The sequence below is a fragment of the Aquarana catesbeiana genome, linkage group LG04, assembly GCF_042186555.1.
Source record: "Aquarana catesbeiana isolate 2022-GZ linkage group LG04, ASM4218655v1, whole genome shotgun sequence".
In the NCBI taxonomy this organism is placed as follows: Eukaryota; Metazoa; Chordata; class Amphibia; order Anura; family Ranidae; genus Aquarana; species Aquarana catesbeiana.
Window position 1 is genome coordinate 632,446,446 of NC_133327.1, and position 22,947 is coordinate 632,469,392.

The following is a 22,947-nucleotide window of genomic DNA, read 5'->3' on the forward strand; positions in this document are numbered from 1 at the left end:
ATATTATATCGCCCTGTCTCATGGATAGGGCAAGTTAATATTGTGAAAATGGTGTTAGCGCCTAAGGTGTTCTACAAGATGCAGATGCTCCCTATTCCCTTACCACAAAATTATTTTAGAACATTGACAGATTTAATAAGTAGATATGTATGGGACAATAAGAAACCTAGGATAGCGTACACAGTGTTGAGTAGAGAAAAAGCACTGGGGGGCTGGCTATCCCAGATTTTAGAAATTATTATAAAGCGATTGTATTAGCACGGGCACGTGATTGGGCAAAAGGCAGGTGGGTTAATTTAGAAATAGGTTTAAGCAATTCACAATTGAATCACATGATTTGGAACCCCGCTCACCTCAGGAATTTAAGTACAGATACACATTAAATAGCGCACCTCACATTTAAAATATGGGATCAGATCCACCGCATTAATAAGTGGGAGTATAACTCTCCATTAATTTTTCTAAAAGATAACATTTATTTTCCACCGGGGATGGAGAAGGTGGGAGGAAACTGGATTTTGGATAGGGAAGCACAACTAAAAGATATTATTAATAGAGGGAAAATACGCACATTCCAGGAATTAGCAGCACAAGGGGATTTAATGATAGTTAATGGGTGGCGGTATGGCCAGCTCTTGCACTTTGTAAGAAGTCTACCAGGCCCCTTAAGGGAGGAAGTAGATTATAGACCGAAAGAGAAATTATTTTGTAGGGACATAGCTAAGAGGAATATTTCCGCATTTTATAAAATTTTGCCAAGTAGTGGGGGACCGAAAATACCGCCATTTATTAAAAAATGGGAAGAGGAGGGAGCATTCTGTGATAGAGGGGCGGTAAGGAGTATCCTGGGGGCGATACATGGTACTGCAGCCGATATGAAAATGACGGAGAGCAACTAGAAGTGTCTGGCCAGGTGGTATATGACCCCTGTTAAAGTCAGTAAATTTCTTCCGGATAAGTCCCCCAATTGTTGGAGAGGGTGTTTGACCCCGGGCACTATGGCGCATCTTTGGTGGGAATGCCCAAAAATTAAAATATTTTGGCAGGAAGTGATAAGGTTAATAGAAGTGATAACGGGCAATGCCATCCCGCTTAACCCATGGGTCTGTTTGTTCCATGGGTCGGAGGGTGCAAAAAGTTGGTATAAAACCTTACTTATCCCGGTGTTGCTTAACTCAGCAAAAAGTGTAATCCCAAAGAAATGGCAGGAAGCGGATGCGCCAAGGACTAGGGATTGGATCTCAAGAGTAAATTAAATCTATATTCTAGAGAAATTTGAGGTAGTAGACCACTTAGAAAGTGAACAAGTAGAGGGGAGGGGCAGATGGGGTACATGGGAAACCTTTAAAAAATCTGATCGTTTAGTGGAAGCCTCTACGCAGTAACTTAAGTAAAGTTGCACTTTAACTTGCCAGGTTAATATTGGATGTGAATAATCTGCGGAAGGTGGGGGGGGGGGAGGGTTGGAGAGGGACAATTGGAGGGTTGTTTTTTCGTATTTACTATCCTGTGAGATAGGTATATCCTGTTGTATGGTTCTTTCTGTTCCCCCCAATTATTGGGTGTTTCTGTATTGACATTTTGTAAAATTAAATAAAGAATTAAAAAAGACTTACCCAGGGTTTTTTGTTATGCCTTTGTGTGGATCAAAATTTCAGCAGTCATAAGAGGTTTCACTTAATGGACACTGGTCTGTTTTTAGTCTTATGAATTATAAGTATAGCCCAAACTTTTTTTTTGGGGGGGGGGGGGGGGAGTATAAAGAAGGATTAAAACTTCTGGTAAGTTTTTAATTGCTATCTATTTCCCTACTAGGTAGCTTCTCTGTCCGTCCAATCACCACTAAAAGTGAGGGAAATTCTGAAGTTGTGACCGAAGCAAGAGGTGATCCTAAAGCCAAACTAGGCTTTGTCTAGGGGAAAAAAGAAACACTTTTACTTATCTGATCCTCTGTTCCACAGCAGATGGCGCTCCCCCATGCTCCGGCATTGGAATGTCCCATGGAGTCATCACGTTCAATGCAAGGCTTTGGTCTTAATAACATCATGACCCTAGACTGCTGGAGCATAGGTGAGAAGAGGCTGCTGGGACCAGTCTAGATGCGGGAAGGTGTGGAGAATGGGGTGAGTAAATCTTCTTTTTTGTTCCCCTGGACCAGGGGTATTGAATTCAAATTCAAGGAGGTCCGGCCAGTAAAATTTTCTTCCACCAGAGGTCCAAACTACATTTTTTTCAGCCCTCTCCTCCTATATCACAATCCCTTACAACAGTGTCCTCGGTTCCCCCCACACATCACAGTCCCCCACTTCACATCAGTTTCCTCTTTATAGTAGTGTTCTCACGCCTCCTGTAAATCACCCCACCCCCCTTACAATAGTGTTGTCAGAGAGGTTACCTGGTTGGGCGCCGGTGTGCACCGGGGCGCGTTGGTGCTTGTGTCCCTGTGCGTGCTGGGGCGCGTGTCCCTGGGGGGCGCCGGCGCGTCTGGGCTGACCGGCCGTGGCGTGCGGGGTGGCGTCCGGGCGTTCGTGCGTACGCGCGTCCGCCTGTGGGCGCTGCCTTTGACATGCCCGGTAGTGTGGGCGTGCGCGCTGGTGTCGGGGGCGCGCTCGGGCGCGTGCGGGGGCGCGGCGCGTTTTGGCGAATCGCGCGCGCACGTGCGCGGCGTTTGGCGCCAATCAGCCTATTTGAAGCCTGCCTCTACACTGACTCGGTGCTGCCTGATCAAACAGCTCTGTGTCTTGTTCCGTGATCATCCTGTGTTCCTGTATCTCCGTAGTGTTTACCCGTTGTGACCCGGCTTACCTTTGGACCTTCCTTGACTTCTGCCTGAACCCGACCCCGGCTTGTCTGACCTCGTTTCTGCCTTCTCCCTTGTACCGTTGCCGCCAGCCCGTTGCCGACCTCTGCCTGTGTGTGACCAAGCCTGATTAACTCCTGCTCAGCATCTGCTCTACCAAGTCTGAAGCTCTACCGGTTGCTTGCCAGACCACCGTGCTCCAGGACTCTATCTTCAGGCCCTCATACCATTCCGCACTCGCGGGCCTCCTGTCTACTCTACCAGGGGCCCCGAATCGGATACGTAAGGGAGCCTACCCTCTGCCCAAGTGGACTCATCTGTCTGGTAAGTGTGGGACCTGACAAGTGTCCCTGGGGGCGCCGGCGCGTCTGGGCTGACCGGCCGTGGCGTGCGGGGTGGCGTCCGGGCGTTCGTGCTAGCGCGCGTCCACCTGTGGGCGCTGCCTTTGACATGCCCGGTAGTGTGGGCGTGCGCGCTGGTGTCGGGGGCGCGCTCGGGCGCGTGCGGGGGCGCGGCGCGCTTTGGCGAATCGGCGCGCACACGTGTGCGGCGTTTGGCGCCAATCAGCCTATTTGAAGCCTGCCTCTACACTGACTCGGTGCTGCCTGATCAAACAGCTCTGTGTCTTGTTCCGTACCGGTTGCTTGCCAGACCACCGTGCTCCAGGACTCTATCTTCAGGCCCTCATACCATTCCGCACTCGCGGGCCTCCTGTCTACTCTACCAGGGGCCCCGAATCGGATACGTAAAGGAGCCTACCCTCTGCCCAAGTGGACTCATCTGTCTGGTAAGTGTGGGACCTGACAGTATCAGGCAGCCATGACTGAGTCCGGGCAGGGGGCCTCCCCCATGGATGAACTGTGCAGGCACCTAGCGGGCCTTACTCAAGCCGTTAAAAGCCTACAGGAAGGCTATACCAGACTGGAAGGGCAGGTCCAGGCCCTTTCAGCCTCTCCTCCAGGAGCAGTTTCTGCCAACCCTGCCTCAGCACCTTCTGTAGTGATGCTTCCACCAGAGCCCAGGGTACCTACACCCGAAAAGTTTTCCGGAGAACGCAGTAAGTTCCGGGCGTTTCGTAACGCATGCGAGCTCTACTTCGCTTTGCAACCCCGTACGTTCTCCCTGGAGGCTACTAAAGTGGGGTTCGTCATATCCTTGTTGACCGGCGAGCCTCAAACCTGGGCCCACCATCTATTGGAGCAAAAGGCTCAATCTCTTGACTCCTTAAGTGACTTTTTCCTAGCTATGTCTCAGCTGTATGAGGACCCCCAGCTAACAGCCACGGCAGAAGCCGCTTTACATTCCCTTCAACAAGGCCGCAGAGCTGCTGAAGATTACGCCGTGGAGTTTAGGCGTTGGAGCTCGGATACGGATTGGAATGACGCAGCCTTGCGTCACCAATATCGGCTGGGGTTGTCGGATCACCTAAAGGATGAACTAGCACGAGTGGGGGTACCCCAGACACTAGAGGAGCTAATCAATCTGTCTATCCAAATTGACCGCCGCCTCAGGGAGAGACGCTCTGAGAGATCTGTTGGTCACCCACGCCTCACCTGGATGTTGCCTAGGGCCCCTAGTGCCCCGAACCAAGCTCCGCTTGTCTCATCTACTCCAGGCCCGGAGGTCCCTGAGCCCATGCAGTTGGGACTGCTCCGTCCCTCTCTGACTCCTGAAGAGAAGACACGCAGACGCACACTCAACCTGTGCTTGTACTGTGGGGAGTCTGGTCACTTTGCAAGAGCATGTCCCAATAAAAGACGTAAGTGTCTGCCGTCTTCCTCGTTGTGTGCACCTGTCCTACCTAGTGCCGGTAACCATTTAACTTTTTCCATTGTATTACAGTTACCTGGAAGGAGCATCCCAGTACCGGTCATCATTGATTCGGGAGCATGTAGTGGATTCATTGACCGGACCTTCGTCGAAACCCATCATATTCCCACTCAAACTAAAGCCCAAGGACTGGCAGTTTTTCTAGCGGACGGCTCCACCCTCCGCTCCGGACCCGTCACCCAAGAAACGGTTCCTCTTTTGGCCACCATTGGCCCGGAACACCAGGAACTTTTACGCCTAGATGTCATTTCCTCTCCTCTCTTCCCAGTCATCCTAGGAATACCTTGGCTACAGGCCCACAATCCTAGTATCAACTGGTCTACAGGCAAGATCCAGTTTTCTTCTGAATATTGCAGACAACACTGCTTACGGGGGACCCCATTAACTTCCTCCCAATGCCTGTGCATAGACTCAGAAACTAAGTCCTACCAAGATCTTCCCGAACCTTACCGGGATTTCCTGGATGTGTTCAGTAAAAAAGGGGCAGAAACCCTTCCAGTACATAGACCCTATGATTGCCCAATAGAACTTTTACCAGGTACCGAAGTCCCTTTTGGGAGGATCTTCCCTCTAACTGAGCAGGAGCTGGGCACCTTGAAAACCTATATAGATGAAAACCTGAAGAAAGGGTTCATCCGTCCTTCCACGTCTCCAGCTGGGGCAGCTATCTTTTTCGTGGAAAAGAAAGATCACTCCTTACGTCCTTGCATTGACTATCGGGAGCTCAATAAAATCACTATTAAGAACAGATACCCGCTACCCCTGGTTCCTGAACTATTTCAGAGATTGGGATCTGCTACCGTTTTTACTAAGCTAGACCTCCGTGGAGCCTATAATTTGATCCGCATAAGAGAAGGAGACGAGTGGAAGACGGCCTTTCGTACTCGATTCGGACATTACGAGTATATCGTCATGCCTTTTGGTCTGTGCAACGCACCGGCGACATTCCAGCATTTCGTCAACGATGTCTTTCATGACTTACTGGACTTATATGTCATCGTTTACCTGGACGATATCCTGGTTTTCTCTGCCTCCCTGATGGAGCACCGCAAACACGTACAAAATGTACTTTCCAGGCTCAGACAACATGGGCTGTACGCCAAACTTGAAAAATGTGAATTCGAGCTCCAATCTATCCAGTTCCTGGGCCTGATCATTTCCCCTGACGGCATCAAAATGGATCCACAGAAGGTATCCGCTATTCTGGATTGGCCTGCACCGACTGACAAAAAAGGAGTACAGCGCTTTATTGGCTTTGCCAATTTCTATAGGAAATTTATTAAGGGATTTTCTTCAATCATAACTCCCATTACAGAGCTTACTAAACAAGGATGCCGGTTCTGCTGGACCCCTGAGGCACAAGAGGCCTTTGAAAGACTCAAGGCGCTGTTCACGTCAGCCACTATTCTTAAGCATCCCAACCCTGCCTTGCCTTTCGTCTTAGAGGTGGATGCTTCTGAGGTTGCAGTCGGAGCTGTACTTTCACAGAGACAGGGTGCCAAAGCACTCCTGTACCCTGTGGGATTCTTCTCACGTAAACTCTCTCCCTCCGAGAAAAACTATGACGTGGGTGATCGGGGACTTTTGGCCATTAAAGCGGCTCTGGAGGAATGGCGTTATCTCCTGGAAGGCGCAGCACACCCCATTTTGGTCTACACAGACCATAAGAACTTGGAATATCTAAGAACAGCCAAGAGATTGAGACCCCGGCAGGCCAGATGGGCACTTTTTTTTTCCCGATTTATTTTCCATATTACTTACAGACCCGGATCCAAGAATGTTAAATCTGATGCCCTTTCCCGGATGTTTCTCGATTCTGAAAGAACCGTGTCCCCAGACACCATCCTCCCCTCTGGAAATTTCCTAATCCTTCAGGAGGACCTAATTTCTCAAATCAGACGTGCCTCTATGGGAATGTCTTTACCTGTTGAAGCCTGTACCAAAGATGGACTGTTCTGGTTCAAGAATAAGATTGTGGTCCCTGAGGAGTTAAAGGTATGGGTGTTAAGCTTGTGTCATGATCACAAACTTGCTGGCCACTTCGGCACTCGGAAAACAACTGACCTTGTCCAACGCACCTTTTGGTGGCCTCGTCTTACTAAGGATTGCAAGGAATATGTGGAGTCCTGTAACACGTGTGCCAGAAACAAGACTAGCCGGACAAGAGCATGGGGCCTGTTGAGACCATTGCCAGTCCCAGAGAGACCATGGGCCATGATTTCAATGGACTTTATTGTTGAGCTTCCACCATCAGAAGGTTTTTCGTCTATTTTTGTTGTGGTAGACAGGCTGTCTAAAATGGCCCATTTTCTCCCCATGAAGGGCACCCCTTCAGCCATGGAGACCGCTTCCATCTTCATTAAGGAGATCGTCAGACTGCATGGAGTCCTGACCAATATAGTTTCAGACAGGGGCGTCCAGTTCACCTCCAGATTCTGGAAGGCCCTTTGTGGCGCGCTTGAAATCGAGTTGTCATTCTCTTCGGCTTACCACCCTCAGTCAAATGGACAAACCGAGAGGACGAACCAAACTTTGGAGCAATACATCCGCTGTTTTTCTGCATTCTCCCAGGATGATTGGGCCTCCCTGCTTACCATCGCAGAATTCTCCTACAATAACTCTCTACATTCAGCTACTAACCAGTCCCCGTTTTATGCCAATTACGGTTTCCATCCATCCTTCTTGCCTGGATCATTCCCCGAGTGTCCTGTTCCTGCAGTATCCAAAACTTTGGATTTCTTCTCTAACAACAATAAATTGCTGCAGGAGACCCTGACCAAGGCTCAGGAAGATTACAAGAAGATCTTTGACAGGAAGAGACGGGGGGAACTTGTTCTTGAACCCGGCAATTCTGTCTGGCTGTCTACCGCTAACCTCAAGTTGGCCTGCCCATCCAGGAAATTGGGCCCCAAATACCTGGGTCCTTTCTTGATCAAAAGGAAAATCAACAATGTGGCATTCGAACTTGACCTTCCTAACTCCCTGAGGATACATCCAGTATTCCACGTGTCCCTCCTGAAGCCGGTCACCCCCAACTTCTTTTCTGGTCGCAGCATTGGTCCACCCAAACCTATTATGGTTGATGGCGAGGAGGAGTTCGAAGTGGAAGCAATTCTAGATTGCAGAAGAAGGCACAATCAGGTGCAATATCTGGTAAAATGGAAGGGCTATGGACCCGAAGATAATTCGTGGGAGCCGGAAAGCAATTTACATGCCAGAGAACTCCTGCAATCCTTTAAAACCTCTCATGCCTCAAAGATGGCCCAACTGGGCATCCGGAGTCTGCCCTTGAGGAGGGGGCACTGTCAGAGAGGTTACCTGGTTGGGCGCTGGTGTGCGCCGGGGCGCGTTGGTGCTCGTGTCCCTGTGCGTGCTGGGGCGCGTGTCCCTGGGGGGCGCCGGCGCGTCTGGGCTGACCGGCCGTGGCGTGCGGGGTGGCGTCCGGGCGTTCGTGCGTACGCGCGTCCGCCTGTGGGCGCTGCCTTTGACATGCCCGGTAGTGTGGGCGTGCGCGCTGGTGTCGGGGGCGCGCTCGGGCGCGTGCGGGGGCGCGGCGCGTTTTGGCGAATCGCGCGCGCACGTGCGCGGCGTTTGGCGCCAATCAGCCTATTTGAAGCCTGCCTCTACACTGACTCGGTGCTGCCTGATCAAACAGCTCTGTGTCTTGTTCCGTGATCATCCTGTGTTCCTGTATCTCCATAGTGTTTACCCGTTGTGACCCGGCTTACCTTTGGACCTTCCTTGACTTCTGCCTGAACCCGACCCCGGCTTGTCTGACCTCGTTTCTGCCTTCTCCCTTGTACCGTTGCCGCCAGCCCGTTGCCGACCTCTGCCTGTGTGTGACCAAGCCTGATTAACTCCTGCTCAGCATCTGCTCTACCAAGTCTGAAGCTCTACCGGTTGCTTGCCAGACCACCGTGCTCCAGGACTCTATCTTCAGGCCCTCATACCATTCCGCACTCGCGGGCCTCCTGTCTACTCTACCAGGGGCCCCGAATCGGATAGGTAAGGGAGCCTACCCTCTGCCCAAGTGGACTCATCTGTCTGGTAAGTGTGGGACCTGACAAGTGTACTGAACCCCCTTCACATCAGACACCCCCTTTATTCACAGCAGTCCTCAACCCCCCATCACCCCCACCTCACAGTACTGTCCTCTGCCCCTTAACATCCCTCCCCAACAGTACTGTCCTCTGCCAACTTTACATCACCACCGAGCAGAACTGTGCCCCCTTCATACCCCCCCAACAACACTGCCCCCTTTACACCCCCCTCCCACAGCACTGCCAGCCCTTTACATCTCCCCCCACAGCACTGCCCTTCTCTCACATCACAAATCCCATCCCCAACAGTAGTATGCTCTGCCCTCTTCACATCAAACACCCACCCCACAGCACTGCCCCTTCATGCACTCCATTCACTTGATCCAGAAAGGTTATATCTTACGCTCTCCACTCTGCTGTTATATAACAGTGGCGGAGGCTGGAGAAAAAGAGGCGGCTCCTAAATTACGTGACCGCGAGGTCCAGATAGAACAGTGGCTTGGTCCGGATGGTGCCTGCTCCATACCTAAACAAGCAAAAAAACCCTGAAGAGATAATTTTTTAGTTGCCTGGAGATGGGCTTTAAAGTTGAACTCCAGCTACAAAAACGTTCATTCAAATATATTTCTGAATTGCCACATAGGATATAAATCCACTTTATGTGCACCACATGCCTTTGTAACCCAGTTACTACCTTTTAAAGTAGCAGTGACATAATCACTGTGCTATACATAACTTGTACAGAGAGCAGAGCTGTGGGAGGGGCCCAGCAGGCCCCACCCACTTCAGGCTACCTGCAAAAAGCTACAGGAGGGGGTGGAGACAGGACCATTTACCCTGCACAAGGAGAGAGAGCAGCAGTGACCGGTCTTTATGGAAGTATGCTGCTGCACCAAAGCAAAGCATTACACTGGATTACTGCACAGATCTGGATGAAACACACAAAGTCCACCATAATTCAAGTAAGAATACACATAGCTCTTGCATTTAGACAACATTTGCTTATTTTGGAGTTTACCTTTAAAGTGTTTGTAAGCCTTTGAATTTTATTTTTCTTTTAAACTAACAAACATGCCTATACTTACCTGCTCTGTGCAAACGTTTTGCACAGAGCAGCCCCAATCTTCTTCTTCTGGGGTCCCCCACAGGCGCCCCAGGCCCCTCCTCTCCATCGAGTGCCCCCACTGAAAGCTGTTTTCCCTGGGGGCACCTGTGCGGGCTTGCTCCCGAGTCCTGCTACTGCGTCCATTGACACAGGCAGTGGGACAGCCCCGCCCCCCACGTCACATGATTTGATTGACAGTAGCGGGAGCCAATGGCTTTTGCTGCTATCAATCTGTCCAATCAGAAGAGAGACAGCGGCTGGAGCCGCTGTTCTTGTGCACATTGCTGGATGGGATCGTGCTCAGGTAAGAAAAAGAGGGTGTCTGGGGGGAGGCCACAGCACAAAAGGTTTTTTACCTTAATGCATAGAATGCATTAAGGGGAAAAAACTTGAGACTTTACAACCACTTTAAATTCATTTATAAATATTGTATCTCTTATAGTTCCAAAAGTCTCTCCTGTTCCTTTGTACCCAGCGCAGTGTGTTCCCCTTTCACCATCTTCTGTGCATTAGTCTAGTTTACTTCTATTATTAAAAGCAAATTCAGATCACAATTGACTTTTCATCTGTATAACAAGAGAGGAGATATTTACCCTGACAGCCATGTCATTGTAGAAATTCATCTTCATAATGAAGTAGGCTGTCTGTGAAAAGAAGAGAAAAAAGAAAAAAAATGATATATATAAGTAAGGGTGGCACGGGTCCTGGTGACACAGAGGCCCATCTCCTATTTTTACATACGGTGAGATAAGAAAGTCTATACATAATACATAATACCAGTTTCATACATATCAAACTTTTGTATTGCAAAGATGGGGTGGCTAATACATAATGCAGGCTTAACCAGAAAAATCTTTGACAGTCAGACCCGGCGCTAATGGAGATGTATGATCGTAAAATACTCTCCGCTGAATTTGATAATCAATGGGGCTCTACTTAGGATAAAATAACAGTGCGGGAATATTCACAAGTCTTGGTGACACGTACCACTGTATGATTTATACACCGAGGATTCTTATGCCCCAAAACTCACAGAAACATAAAAGGAATTCATATTTCAAGACGTCTGCTTTAATGAAAAATTCAAAGATAGGCCTGTCTTCTGTCGGAATCCTTCAAGGAGACATACGCGGTGCTGAAGCCGAAATGAGCCATCCGACCATCTGTACAAAACGTTATGTACTTAGCCGCCATCCGAGTAATCCTTGGGAATTTTCTTTCATTTAATATTCATTTTAACATCATAAAATCATAAATAATTAGTGTTATTTGAATTGCCGAGTCTGATCCAAAGCAAATTGTCTGTGGCGAGCAGCAGGGCTGGATTATTTATCAACAGGCTGGGCAATTAAGAAACAGTTGGCTGCAATATGTTATTTACAAATGAAGACAATGATGCTGCCGCGTTTTTCGGCTCTCGCTTTATCCATTATGGGTGCGACAGAGTCGTTCCTGGTGTTTAATTAGTGAGCAGTTTTTAAAGTCAAAATTACTGTTGCAATATGTAGATGGGGAAGAAAAGAAAGATAAAGAGATTTAAAGTTTTTGTAAACTCTAATGCCCTGTACACAGGGTCGGACATTGATCGGACATTCCGACAACAAAATCCATGGATTTTTTCCGAAGGATGTTGGCTCGAACTTGTCTTGCATACATACGGTCACACAAAGTTGTCGGAAAATCCGATCGTTCTGAACGCGATGATGTAAAACACGTACGTCGGGACTATAAACGGGGCCATAGCCAATAGCTTTCGTCTCTTAATTTATTCTGAGCATGCGTGGCACTTTGTCCGTCAGATTTGTCTACACACGATCGGAATTTAAAGGATCGGATTTTGTTGTCGGAAAATTTTATAGCATGCTCTCAAACTTTGTGTGTCGGAAATTCCGATGGAAAAAGTCCGATGGAGCCCACACATGGTCGGAATTTCCGACAACAAGCTCCAATCGCACATATTCCATCGGAAAGTCCGACCATGTGTACAGGGCATTACAGTAAACTTCTCTATTTTGGTCTGTTAAATTTACTATTGAAAGTGTTTTGTTATATCTATTTAATAAATGGTATAAAACACCTGTTGATCCTGCAAGAAATCCAAATACTCTTTTGTGTCCTGTGTACTCTGTAGTTTTATCTCATAGAAGTGTTATCAGTCCTGATCGGGTTACTCCTGTATACTTCAGAACACCTATGTTATGAAGATGAGAGGAGGAAGTGTTCTGTAGTTCTGCTTCTTCAAAGATTCAGTACAGAGAGTGAATGTTGTCATGCAAGGACAGGAAAAGTGTTACTGTTTGGTTCATCATAAAAAATAAAAAAAAAACCTGCAAAAAGGAAAATGCAATGCAGCCACCACATCTACAGTACCTTGAAAAAGTATTCATACTCCTTGGAATTTTCCACATTTTGTCATGCTACAACCAAAAACGTTAATGTATTTTATTGGGATTTTATGATAGACCAACACAAAGTGGCACAACTATGTGTAAGGAAAATGATAAATGATTTTCAATTTTTTTTACAGCTAATTATGTGAAAAGTGTGGGGTGCATTTGTATTCAGCCCCCCTGAGTCAATACTTTGGAGAACCACCTTTCGCTGTAATTACAGCTGCAAGTCTTTTGGGGATGTCTCCACCAGCTTTGCACATCTAGAGAGTGACATTTTTGCCCATTCTTCTTTGCTAAATAGCTCAAGCTCTGTCATATTGGATGGAGAGCGTCTGTGAACAGCAATTGTCAAGTCTTGCCACAGATTCTCAATAGAATTTAGGTCTAGACTTGGCCATTCTAACACATGAATTTGCTTTGATATAAACCATTCCATTGTAGCTCTGGCTGTATGTTTAGTGTCTTTGTCCTGCTGGAAAATGAACCTCCACCCCAGTCTCAGGTCTTTTGCAGACTCTAATGCCGTGTACAAACATATTTTCCGATGGGAAATGTTGGATGTGAGCTTGTTGTCGGAAAGTCCGGCCGTGTACATGCTCCATCGAACATTTGCTGTCGAACTTTCTGCCAACAAATGTTTGCAAGCAGGTTCTCACATTTTCCGTCAACAAAACTTTGTTGTCAGAAAGTCTGATCGTGTGTACACAAGTCCGTCGCACAAAAGTTCACGCATGCTCAGAATCAAGCAGAAAGAGCCGCACTGGCTATTGAACTTCCTTTTTCTCGGCTCTTCGTAGGTCTTGTACGTCACCACGTTCCCACGTTCCCACGTTCATAATTGTTGGCCAACATTTGTGTGACTGTGTGTATGCAAGACAAGTTTGAGCCAACAACCTTTGAACAACAATCCACGGTTTTGTTGGCGGAAAATCCGATCGTGTGTACGGGGCATTACAGGTTTTCTTCTAAGATTGCCCTGTATTTGGCTCCATCCAACTTCCAATCAATTCTTAACAGCCTCCCTGTCTGTGCCCAAGAAAAGCATCCCCACAACATGATGCTGCCACCACCATGTTTCACGGTGGGGATGGTGTGTTCAGGGTGATGTGCAGTGTTAGTTTAACACCACACATAGCTTTTTTCTTTTAGGCCAAAAAGTTCAATTTTGGTCTCATCTGACCAGAGCACCTTCTTTCACATGTTTGCTGTGTCCCCCACATGGCTTCTTGCAAACTGCAAACAGGACTTCTTACGGCTTTCTTTCAACAATGGCTTTCTTCTTGCCACTCTTCCATAAAGGCCAGATTTGTAGAGTGCATGACTAATGCCGCGTACACACAATCGGACATTCTGACAACGAAATCCTGGGATTTCTGAAGGATGTTGGCTCAAACTTGTCTTGCATACACACGGTCGCACAAATGTTGTTGGAAATTCCAAACGTCAAGAACGCGGTTACTTACAACACGTACAACGAGCCGAGAAAAATGAAGTTCAATAGCCAGTACGGCTCTTCTGTTTGATTCCGAGCATGCATGGAATTTTGTGCGTCGGAATTGTGTACACACGATCGGAATTTCCAACAATGGATTTTGTTGTCGGAAAATTTTTGAACCAGCTCTCAAATTTTTGTTGTTGGAAATTCCAACAAAAAATATCCAATGGAGCCTACACACAGTTGGAATATCTGACAACAAGCTCCCTTCGAACATTTGTTGTCGGAAATTCCAATCATGTGTACGCGGCATAATAGTTGTCCTGTGGACAGATTCCCCACCTGAGCTGTGGATCTCTGCAGCTCCTCCAGAGTTACCATGGGCCTCTTGGCTGCTTCTCTGATTAATGCTCTCCTTGCCCAGCCTGTCAGTTTAGGTGGACGGCCATGTCTTGGTAGGTTTGCAGTTGTGTCATACTCTTTCCATTTTCAGATGATGGATTGAACAGTGCTCCGTGAGATGTTCAAAGCTTGGGATATTTTTTTTATAACCTAACCCTGCTTAAACAACTTTAATACTGGGCACTTTCACCCCCTTCCTGCCCTGTCCAATTTTCAGCTTTCAGCGCTGTCTCACTTTGAATGACAATTCATGTCAGTCATGCTACACTGTACCCAAATAAAGTATTTGTCATTTTTTTTCCCCACAAATAGAGCTTTTTTATTTGGTAGTATTTGGTCACCAGTGGGGTTTTTATTTTTTGTGCTCCAAATAAAAAAATTTGAAAAAAAAAAAAGTTTATCTTTGTTTCTGTTACAAAACTTTGTAAATAAGTATGTTTTCTACTTCACTGATGGGCACTGATGAGGCATTACTGATTGGCACTAATGATGAGGCACTTATATGCAGCATTGATAAGCAGCACTGATGGACACTCATAGGTGGAACTGATAGGTGGCACTGGTGGGCACTTATAGGCGGCACTAATGGGCGGCACTGATAGATGGCACTTATAGGCAGCACTTATTAGGAGGCATTGACAGGCATCAGTGATGGGCACAGAGTGCCATTCTAATGGGCAAAGATTGGCATCCCTGGTGGGCTCACCTGGTGGTTTCCAGTGGGCATCCTTGATGAGTCTGCACTGTTAAATCAATGCGCTGATTATCGTGCCTGTCAGTGCGAGTAGAGGAAAATCTGATAAATGGCTCTTCCTGATTACCATGTGATCAGCTGCTGTGATTGGATACAGCTAATCACGTGGTAAAGAGCTTACGTCATAGGCTCTTTAGCAGGATCAGAGATGCTGTGCGTCAGACTGACACACCACACCACTAATCGTCGCGCTGCACGCTCCCACGTGTGCGCACTAGCGGTTTATCCTGCTGGATGTCATATGACGTCCAGTCAGGATAATGAAACCACTTTCTCCACAACTTTATCACTGACCTGTCTGGTGTGTTACTTGGCCTTCATGATGCTGTTTGTTCACTAAGGTTCTCTAACAAACCTCTGAGGGCTTCACGGAACAGCTGTATTTACATGGAGATTAAATTACACACAGGTAGATTTTATATTCTAATTAGGTGACTTCTGAAGGCAATTGGTTCTACTAGATTTTAGTTAGGGGTATCAGAGTAAAGGGGGCTGAATACAAATGCACATCAAACTTTTCACATATTTATTTGTAAAAAAATTTGAAAACCATTGATCATTTTCCTTTCACTCCACAATTATGTGTCACTTTGTGTTGGTCTATCATATAAAATCCCAATAAAATACATTTAGGTTTTTGGTTGTAACATGACAAAATGTGGAAAATTTTAAGGGGTATGAATATTTTTTCAAGGCACTGTAAGCACTGGTAAGCTGCAATATATTACATTTTTGTTCTTAGGTTAGATCAGTGGTTGCAAACCTTTAAGACCTCATGGACCACTAAACTTACAATTTTGAATCCCGTGGACCACTAATACTGTATGAATTTTACATGGCTTATACACACAATGCTCCGGCTCTCTGCCCCCCTCCCCTGGATCAAACTGCTGCCTTATACACACAATGCTCCAGATCTCTGCCCCCTTCCCCCTGGATCACACTGCTGCCTTATACACAATGCTCCTGCTCTTTACCCCCCTCTCCTGGTTTAAACTGCTGCCTTATACACACAATGCTCCGGCTCTCTGCCCCCCTCCCCCTGGATCACACTGCTGCCTTATACACAATGCTCCGGCTCTCTTCCCCCCCTCCCCCTGGATCAAACTGCTGCCTTATACACACAATGCTTCGGCTCTCTGCCCCCCTCCCCCTGGATCACACTGCTGCCTTATACACAATGCTCCGGCTCTCTTCCCCCCCTCCACCTGGATCAAACTGCTGCCTTATACACATAATGCTCTGGCTCTCTGGCCCCCTCCCCTGGATCACACTGCTGCCTTATACACACAATGATCCAGCTCTCTGCCCCCCTTTGCCCACCCCGCACTTTGCATCACACTGCTGCCCTACTAGACATGTGCACACTGAAATATTTTGTTTCGGAATTTTGTTTTCGTCCGAAAAATAAATTTATTTAGTTACTCCCGAAATTCATTTTTATTTATTTCGTTTTTCGTTAAAAATTGCATTCGTCCGAAAATCCAAATTAAGGTTGAATCTGTCATTGAAGGCTTATGGTGTCTGTCCGATGTTCAAAGAAGATTCGACAGAGCAGCTAAACTGTACGACGCCGTATAGTTTACCTGCTCCGTCGAATCTTCTTAGAACTTTCAACAGACACCATAAGCCAAAGTATGTGTGTACTTAGTTCTAGCTATTTTACTGCTCCTCCTCTTTGGTTGCAATCAGCCAATAACATTCATCATCATCATTATTTTTATTTTACTTCCCCCACCCAATTCCAGCTGCGATCTTTTCTCCCCTACGTTGAATCTTTTCTCCCCTACGTCAAATCTTTTCTCTCTATGTAGAATAATCTTGGACTAATAGAGTTAGGCCCGGTTCACACTGATGCGCTGTGATTTTGTTCCTTTTTTTTGTTCTTTGTGAGGTGCGAATTTACCGCGTTGGACATAGCTGCGATTGATATTCTAGCCAATGGAATCATAATGTAAAAAAAAGGTGTTAACTTCCTGTGTACTTCCTGGTTTTTATGGAGAGTAGTGTGGTGGAATTCGCACATATGTGAACCCTCAATGCGTTTCAAGAACGATTTACATTGATGTCTATGGAGACTAAATTCGCAACGCAACGCAGTAAACTCGCACAAGACCCTTTTTTTAATTGCATCGCATTCGTAGAGGAATCGCAACGCATGTTTGTGAACGACCGTCATTGAAAACAATGACTTTAGGGATGACATGCGAATTTAAAGTGTTTTTGACGCATCACATTCGTCATGAACTCGCATCAGTGTGAACCGGGCCTTAAGGTTAGGCACATTCGACCACAGGTTTGATGGACGCAGATTGTTATTGTCATCATCATGTCGAATCTCCTATCTATATCGAACTGTTGTAGCAACGAAAACGAAAATAAAGCATTTGTTTATGTCGGATCTTTTGTTTTTCGGATTCTGCACTTTCGTTATCGTTTGTTAAAACGATAACGAAAATACCTGAAATTCGGACGAAAATGCATTCGGACAAAAACGAATGCATATGTCTATGCCCTACACCAGGGGTCTTCAAACTATGGCCCTCCAGCTGTTGCGGAACTACACTTCCCATCATGCCTAATCATGTCTGTGAATGTCAGAGTTTTACAATGCCTCATGGGATGTGTAGTTCCGCAACAGCTGGAGGGCCGTAGTTTGAGGATCCCTGCCCTACACAGACTCATCATTGGGTCTCACCTCCTTATCCAGCCATGTACTCAAGCATCGTGCTCCCTCCCACAGTCTGTGATCAGCGCTGCCATTGGAAGTCCCCTCCTTCTTCACCTACTGCTCTCTGCACTACCCCCCGCACTTCCCTTTGAGTTTACATGAGCCAGAACTACAGAGGAGGCATCAGTTATTAATGCATGTTGACAGTATTGACTGTCAGTGAGTATTGAGAACAACACTGGAAACAACATGAGGTGGTATACATCCGCCACAATGTTAATTTGCGGCAGAACCCCTGGGGACCACCAAACTTTTCTCGTGGATCATCAGTGATCCACGGAGAACTGGTTGGCAACCACTGGGTTAGATGGTGCTGGACATCCTCCAGTCAGGAAATGAGGCAGGCTCTATGACTTATTGCAGCTTCTTATGAATACTGTAAGAAGCTCCCATTGTGCAGTGAAATAAAACAACTTTTATTTTGTACATTTCTGCAAGACTACAGGTAAGGCTGGAGTTCAGCTTTAACCATTCCCTACTCCATCTACAACTGGGTATACACTAGTAGAATTTTTTGTTGTGAGAGCATTTGTTCTTTTTCAAATCCATTAGTGGGGTCAAATCGATGTTCGTATTTGGCCACAGTAAGAAGAAAATTTGAAGGAGCAGGATAGAAAATTTTTCTTGAACGTTCAAATTTCTAACAATGTATGTGGTTTTCGAGGTGTAAATTCCATTGTTTTCAAAATCAAGTGTTAAAAACAAATGAAATCTTGAACTACTTCTGAACGGCATTTGAAAGCACTGACAATTCCCATACAAATTTTCCTACGTTTTCTCATACGAATTTACATCTTTAATTCTACTGGTGTATACCCAGCATAACATGAAAAAAATAAAAATGGGACTGTAGTCAAAGCTTTTTGCAGTATGGATTACAACCTTTGCTTGTTTTTTGTTGTTGTCTATGTTTTATCTATGGAAGGTTTCTACCTTAGCAGTAATGGCGGTCAATTGGACATGAAGTGAACTTCAACATGGAAATAAAAATAATTTTTTTTTAAAAAGAGTGAAGCTATGGAAGGTTTAGAATCTTTGTTAGGTTATTATTGTTGTCTGCATCCCTGTTGTAAGATATGTTCTAGTAGAAGTGACAATGGTCACTAGGAATGGAAGTACAGTATGGGGAAAATCTCCCTAGTGGGGACACACAGAAATAAAAATGAGAGAGGTTCTAAAACAGCCTTTGTCGACTTTTTTTTTAACATGGAGGAACCCTTGAAATAACTGCTAATAATTCTTATATTTACAGCTCACAGTACATCAGTGTTATGGTCAATGTGAAGAATGTTTCTTACATCTGTGGTCATTGGGAAGAATACCCCCTTACAGATAGCTAAAAAGATCAATGTTGTCAGTGGTTACTCATCTGAGATGCAGAAATCGCTTATTGCACGTATGAGAACCCATGTTCTAAAAGTTATCGCTGAACTTTCATATGAAGTGAAAGCTGAAGATTTCAGGTACAATTTTTTTTTTTTTTTTAGTAAAGGCTCCCTTGTTTATGTGGTCTTTTAATGGTCCTGTTTAGCCAAATATCCTGATAAAATTTGACTTAATAAAATGTATTGGGCAGAGTTATTGAAGTTAGAAACTAGGTTTGCCGCTTTGTATTCTCATAGCTCATATTAGCAGAATAGGCTAGGTTTCTAGGTTTACATTTTTGCGTGTCAGGAAAGTACGCAAAATCTCGCATGTGCAAGACACAAAAGAGAAACGTGCTGCTCTCTAGCAGCAGCAAATCCCAATGGTGCCACAGCACCACGTGGTTCAGTGCAGTCCATTTTTAAAAAAAAACCTGCGACCTCTGTGGTGTCTGGCTGTGGCTCTTCTTGCTGTGCCACCGTGGATGATGATGGACAGTGACCTATCTGATCTCTTAGGATAATCATGCCTTGTCTCTTGTTTCTGGTGAACCTTGAACTCTTTGCTCCTCCCATGAACTTCCTGATTTAAGTCATGTCTCTGCACTTCCTGTTTGATAAATTATTATGCTCTCTCCATCCGATAGCTTGCTCCTTTGCGTACATGCAGCTGTCCTTATTTCCACTTGACTATGCTATGTTCCTCGAATATGCTTCTGCATGATCCCAACCTACAGCCACTTCATACTGACCTTTGGCTTGTTTACTGACTACACTTCTTTTTGATCCCTACCTGTTATATCTGCTACTGGATCCCAGGTTGCTCACATCCTGGTGGGGCGTTCCTGAGAACCACGACCTGGTAGTAACAGGCAGCAAAACCCATCTCCACCATCAGGAGCTCTGGTGAATATCGGTTAGTACTTAGACTCTGCACCTTGGGTGAGCCTGTGTCATCTACCAGGATGACCTGGTTGGTGGAAGCCTCTTTACTGCTATAGCTGCTGTGTTTCTGAGCCTGTCCCCTGACTGTGACAGTCAGGGACTTCTTTTCCCACATTTCTAAAAGGCTGTCCTATGCGAATATCAATGAATTCAGGGAGTCGCAAATTAAAATGATATACTCTAGTTTAAAAAAAGAAAATTCAAATCAAGCATGTATACTTAAAGTTATACTAAAGGCACATTTATTTTTCTTAAATAAAAAAGAGGTAATACTCACCTGGTCTGTGTAATATTTCACAGAAAGATCACTTTCTTCCTCTTCTGGCAGTCCCCAGTGGCACTATTGGGTCCTTCCTCCTCTGGGTGCCTCCTGTAGCATGCCGGGTTTGAAGGAGGCACCCATGTGTGCATGCTCCTATTGAGTCCTGAGTCAGTAAGCCACACCCCTCGTTCCCTCCTCACAGGAATTTGACTGACAGCAATGGGAGCCTATGGCTCTGCTGCTCTCTGCTTCTCCTATGAAAGGAGAAACTGAGGGGAGCAGTTCTGGAGCGGTGACATAGAGCCAGGTAAATGTTTAGGGATGGGGGGTTAGGACAAGTAATGGGGTGTTTTTTTTACTTGAGAATGCATTAAGGTAAAAAACATTTATGCCGCGTACACACGGTCGGACTTTTCGTCTACAAAAGTCCAACGGACGCTGACGGACTAAAGCTGGCTGGTAATCCGATCGTGTGTGGGCTTCTCCGGACTTTCAACGGACTTTTTCAGCCTCAAATCCGACGGACTTTAGATTTGAAACATGCTTCAAATCTTTCCGACGGACTCGAGTCCGGTCGAAAAATCCGCTCGTCTGTATGCTAGTCTGACGGACAAAAACCCACGCTAGGGCAGCTATTGGCTACTGGCTATCAACTTCCTTATTTTAGTCCGGTGTACGTCATCACGTAAGAATTCGACGGACTTTTGTGTGATCGTGTGTAGGCAAGTCTGTTCGTTAGAAAGTCCGCCGCAAGTCCGTCGAAAGTCCGTCGAAAGTCTGTCGGACAGGCTGTCGGACTTTTGTAGCTGAAAAGTCCGACCGTGTGTACGCCCCATTAGACTTTGGTATCACTTTAACTCAAAAGAGTCCCTGCCATTGCTGTCAGCCTCCTCCAAATCTTCAACTTCCGTTTTTTTCTGCTGTGATCTGACTTCCTGTTAGAGGGTGTCTACATTTGTTCTCCATTGTCCCACTGTATGTAGGAACAAAGTCAACCTCTCTTGCTCACTGCTGAGATGGACTAGAGACTATAGGGTTGATTTACTAAAGGCAAATAGACTGCAAGTGCAGTTGCTTCAGAGCTTAGTAAATGAAGTAAAGCTTCACTTTGCAAAGAGTACCCAATCACATGCAAGGGAAATTAAAAAAAAAACGTTATTTTTGTTTGCACATTATTAGATGATGGAAGTCAGCAGAGATTCAGCTCATAAACTAATCTCTGCCTCAACTGCTCTTGCAGAGTGCAACTGCACTTTGCAAAGTGTACAGTCCATTTGTCTTTAGTAAATCAACCCCTATGTGTCAAGGAAGGCTTCGCCATAGTACAGGTGGAGTTCCGAGGCGCATACCTATGAGCATTCGCTGGCCGGGAACTGGCTAAGCAGCTGCGCACAGTCATTCGCAGATGCGCATGTGCATTCCTAGACATGCACCTGTCACCAATACTGTCGCCAAACAGACTATTTAAACAGGGCTTCTGCTCTGGATAATTGTGTTCTGTTTATGTTCCTGATTCTTGTGCATGACCTCTGATCTTGACCCAGCTTGCTCCTGACCATCCTTGTCTGCTTCCTGCTCTAACCTCGGCTTCTCCCCGGATTCTGTCTTTGCCTTTTGCTCTTACCTGACCTGTGCACCGTTGCCAGCATTGGCCTGTGACCCAACCATTCTCCTGTCTGTCATCTATACCTGATCTGCCTGCCCGTTACCGACCAGGCTTGTCTGACACTGCATCCAGCTCTTCCAGCCTGCTACAGCTCTATCAGTCCAGCACATCATTTTCTGGCTTTTGCTTCCTGCTGCACATCTACCACCCATCTGCTTCCAACCTACTCTGCTGTCACATCTCCCTGCTGTCAACCATCTTCTGGCATATCCCAGTGAAGTTTGACTACCACTACGCCGACTACTTGACTGATCATAGGCACTCTTACCCTGCCATGTTCTCGTGGTTACTGTCCCACTATCAGTGATCCCTGAGCTGGATCTGTCCGAGAGGCCTTCCTTTGCACTTCAGGCTCTCTAACCAGGTACCTGACACTATGGGATGTGTAGTGTATACAAAGCAGTGCACATGACTGCAACTAATGTGCATCGCTCATTCCAAAAAACAGAAGTGAGGGGGAAAGGAAAGGTTCAGGAGCTAATTGAGGATGTTACGAGCAGGCAGAAAAACAGAAATTATTTCATGAAAAATAGTTTACAGTAGTGGATGTGTATAGATTATTTTTGGAGAATAAGGATACTGTTTAGTGTCACTTTAAGATGGTTAATCCTCTATATAGAAGTGCAATGCTGTGAGCCACCCAGCAGGCCCTGTATCAATCACAGAGTACTCCAAGCTTTATAAAGAGCCTGCTGGGTGACCCAATACATCCAGTTTCTATATGGAGGATTACAAACCCCAACCTGCTTCTGCCTACTTGTTTTGCACTTTAATAAAAGAGCTACAGTATGTAATTACATTTTTTTGTCATCCTTGGTGCAGGCGACTTTCATTACATTGGAGTAGTTTGCCTAATTCATGCCATTAGGCTGTCACCTGCATGCATGCGGCATCTTTTAAGAAGTGGGTTGCAGTGTGCTTAATTGGAATATACAGTATCTCACAAAAGTGAGTACACCCCTCACATTTTTCTAAATATTTTATTATATTTTTTCATATCACAACACTGAAGAAATGACACTTTGCTACAATGTAAAGTAGTGAGTGTACAGCTTGTATAACAGTGTAAATTTGCTGTCCCCTCAAAATAACTCAACACACAGCCATTATTGTCTAAACCGCTGGCAACAAAAGTGAGTACACCCCTAAGTGAAAATGTCCAAATTGGGCCAAATTAGCCACTTTCCCTCCCCAGTGTCATGTGACTCGTTAGTGTTACA

General features: G+C 46.0%; 1 protein-coding gene across 2 annotated transcripts in view; it reads right to left on the reverse strand.

Moving 5' to 3' along the window:
- Nucleotides 1–22,947, reverse strand: part of SPATA17 (spermatogenesis associated 17) — a 262,104-nt gene that overhangs the window by 204,110 nt on the left and 35,047 nt on the right. For both annotated transcript variants that reach the window (XM_073629180.1, XM_073629179.1), the window contains exon 4: nt 10,369–10,419. In XM_073629180.1, coding sequence (XP_073485281.1) covers nt 10,369–10,419 — 51 coding nt within the window. The remainder of the gene's footprint in view (nt 1–10,368; nt 10,420–22,947) is intronic.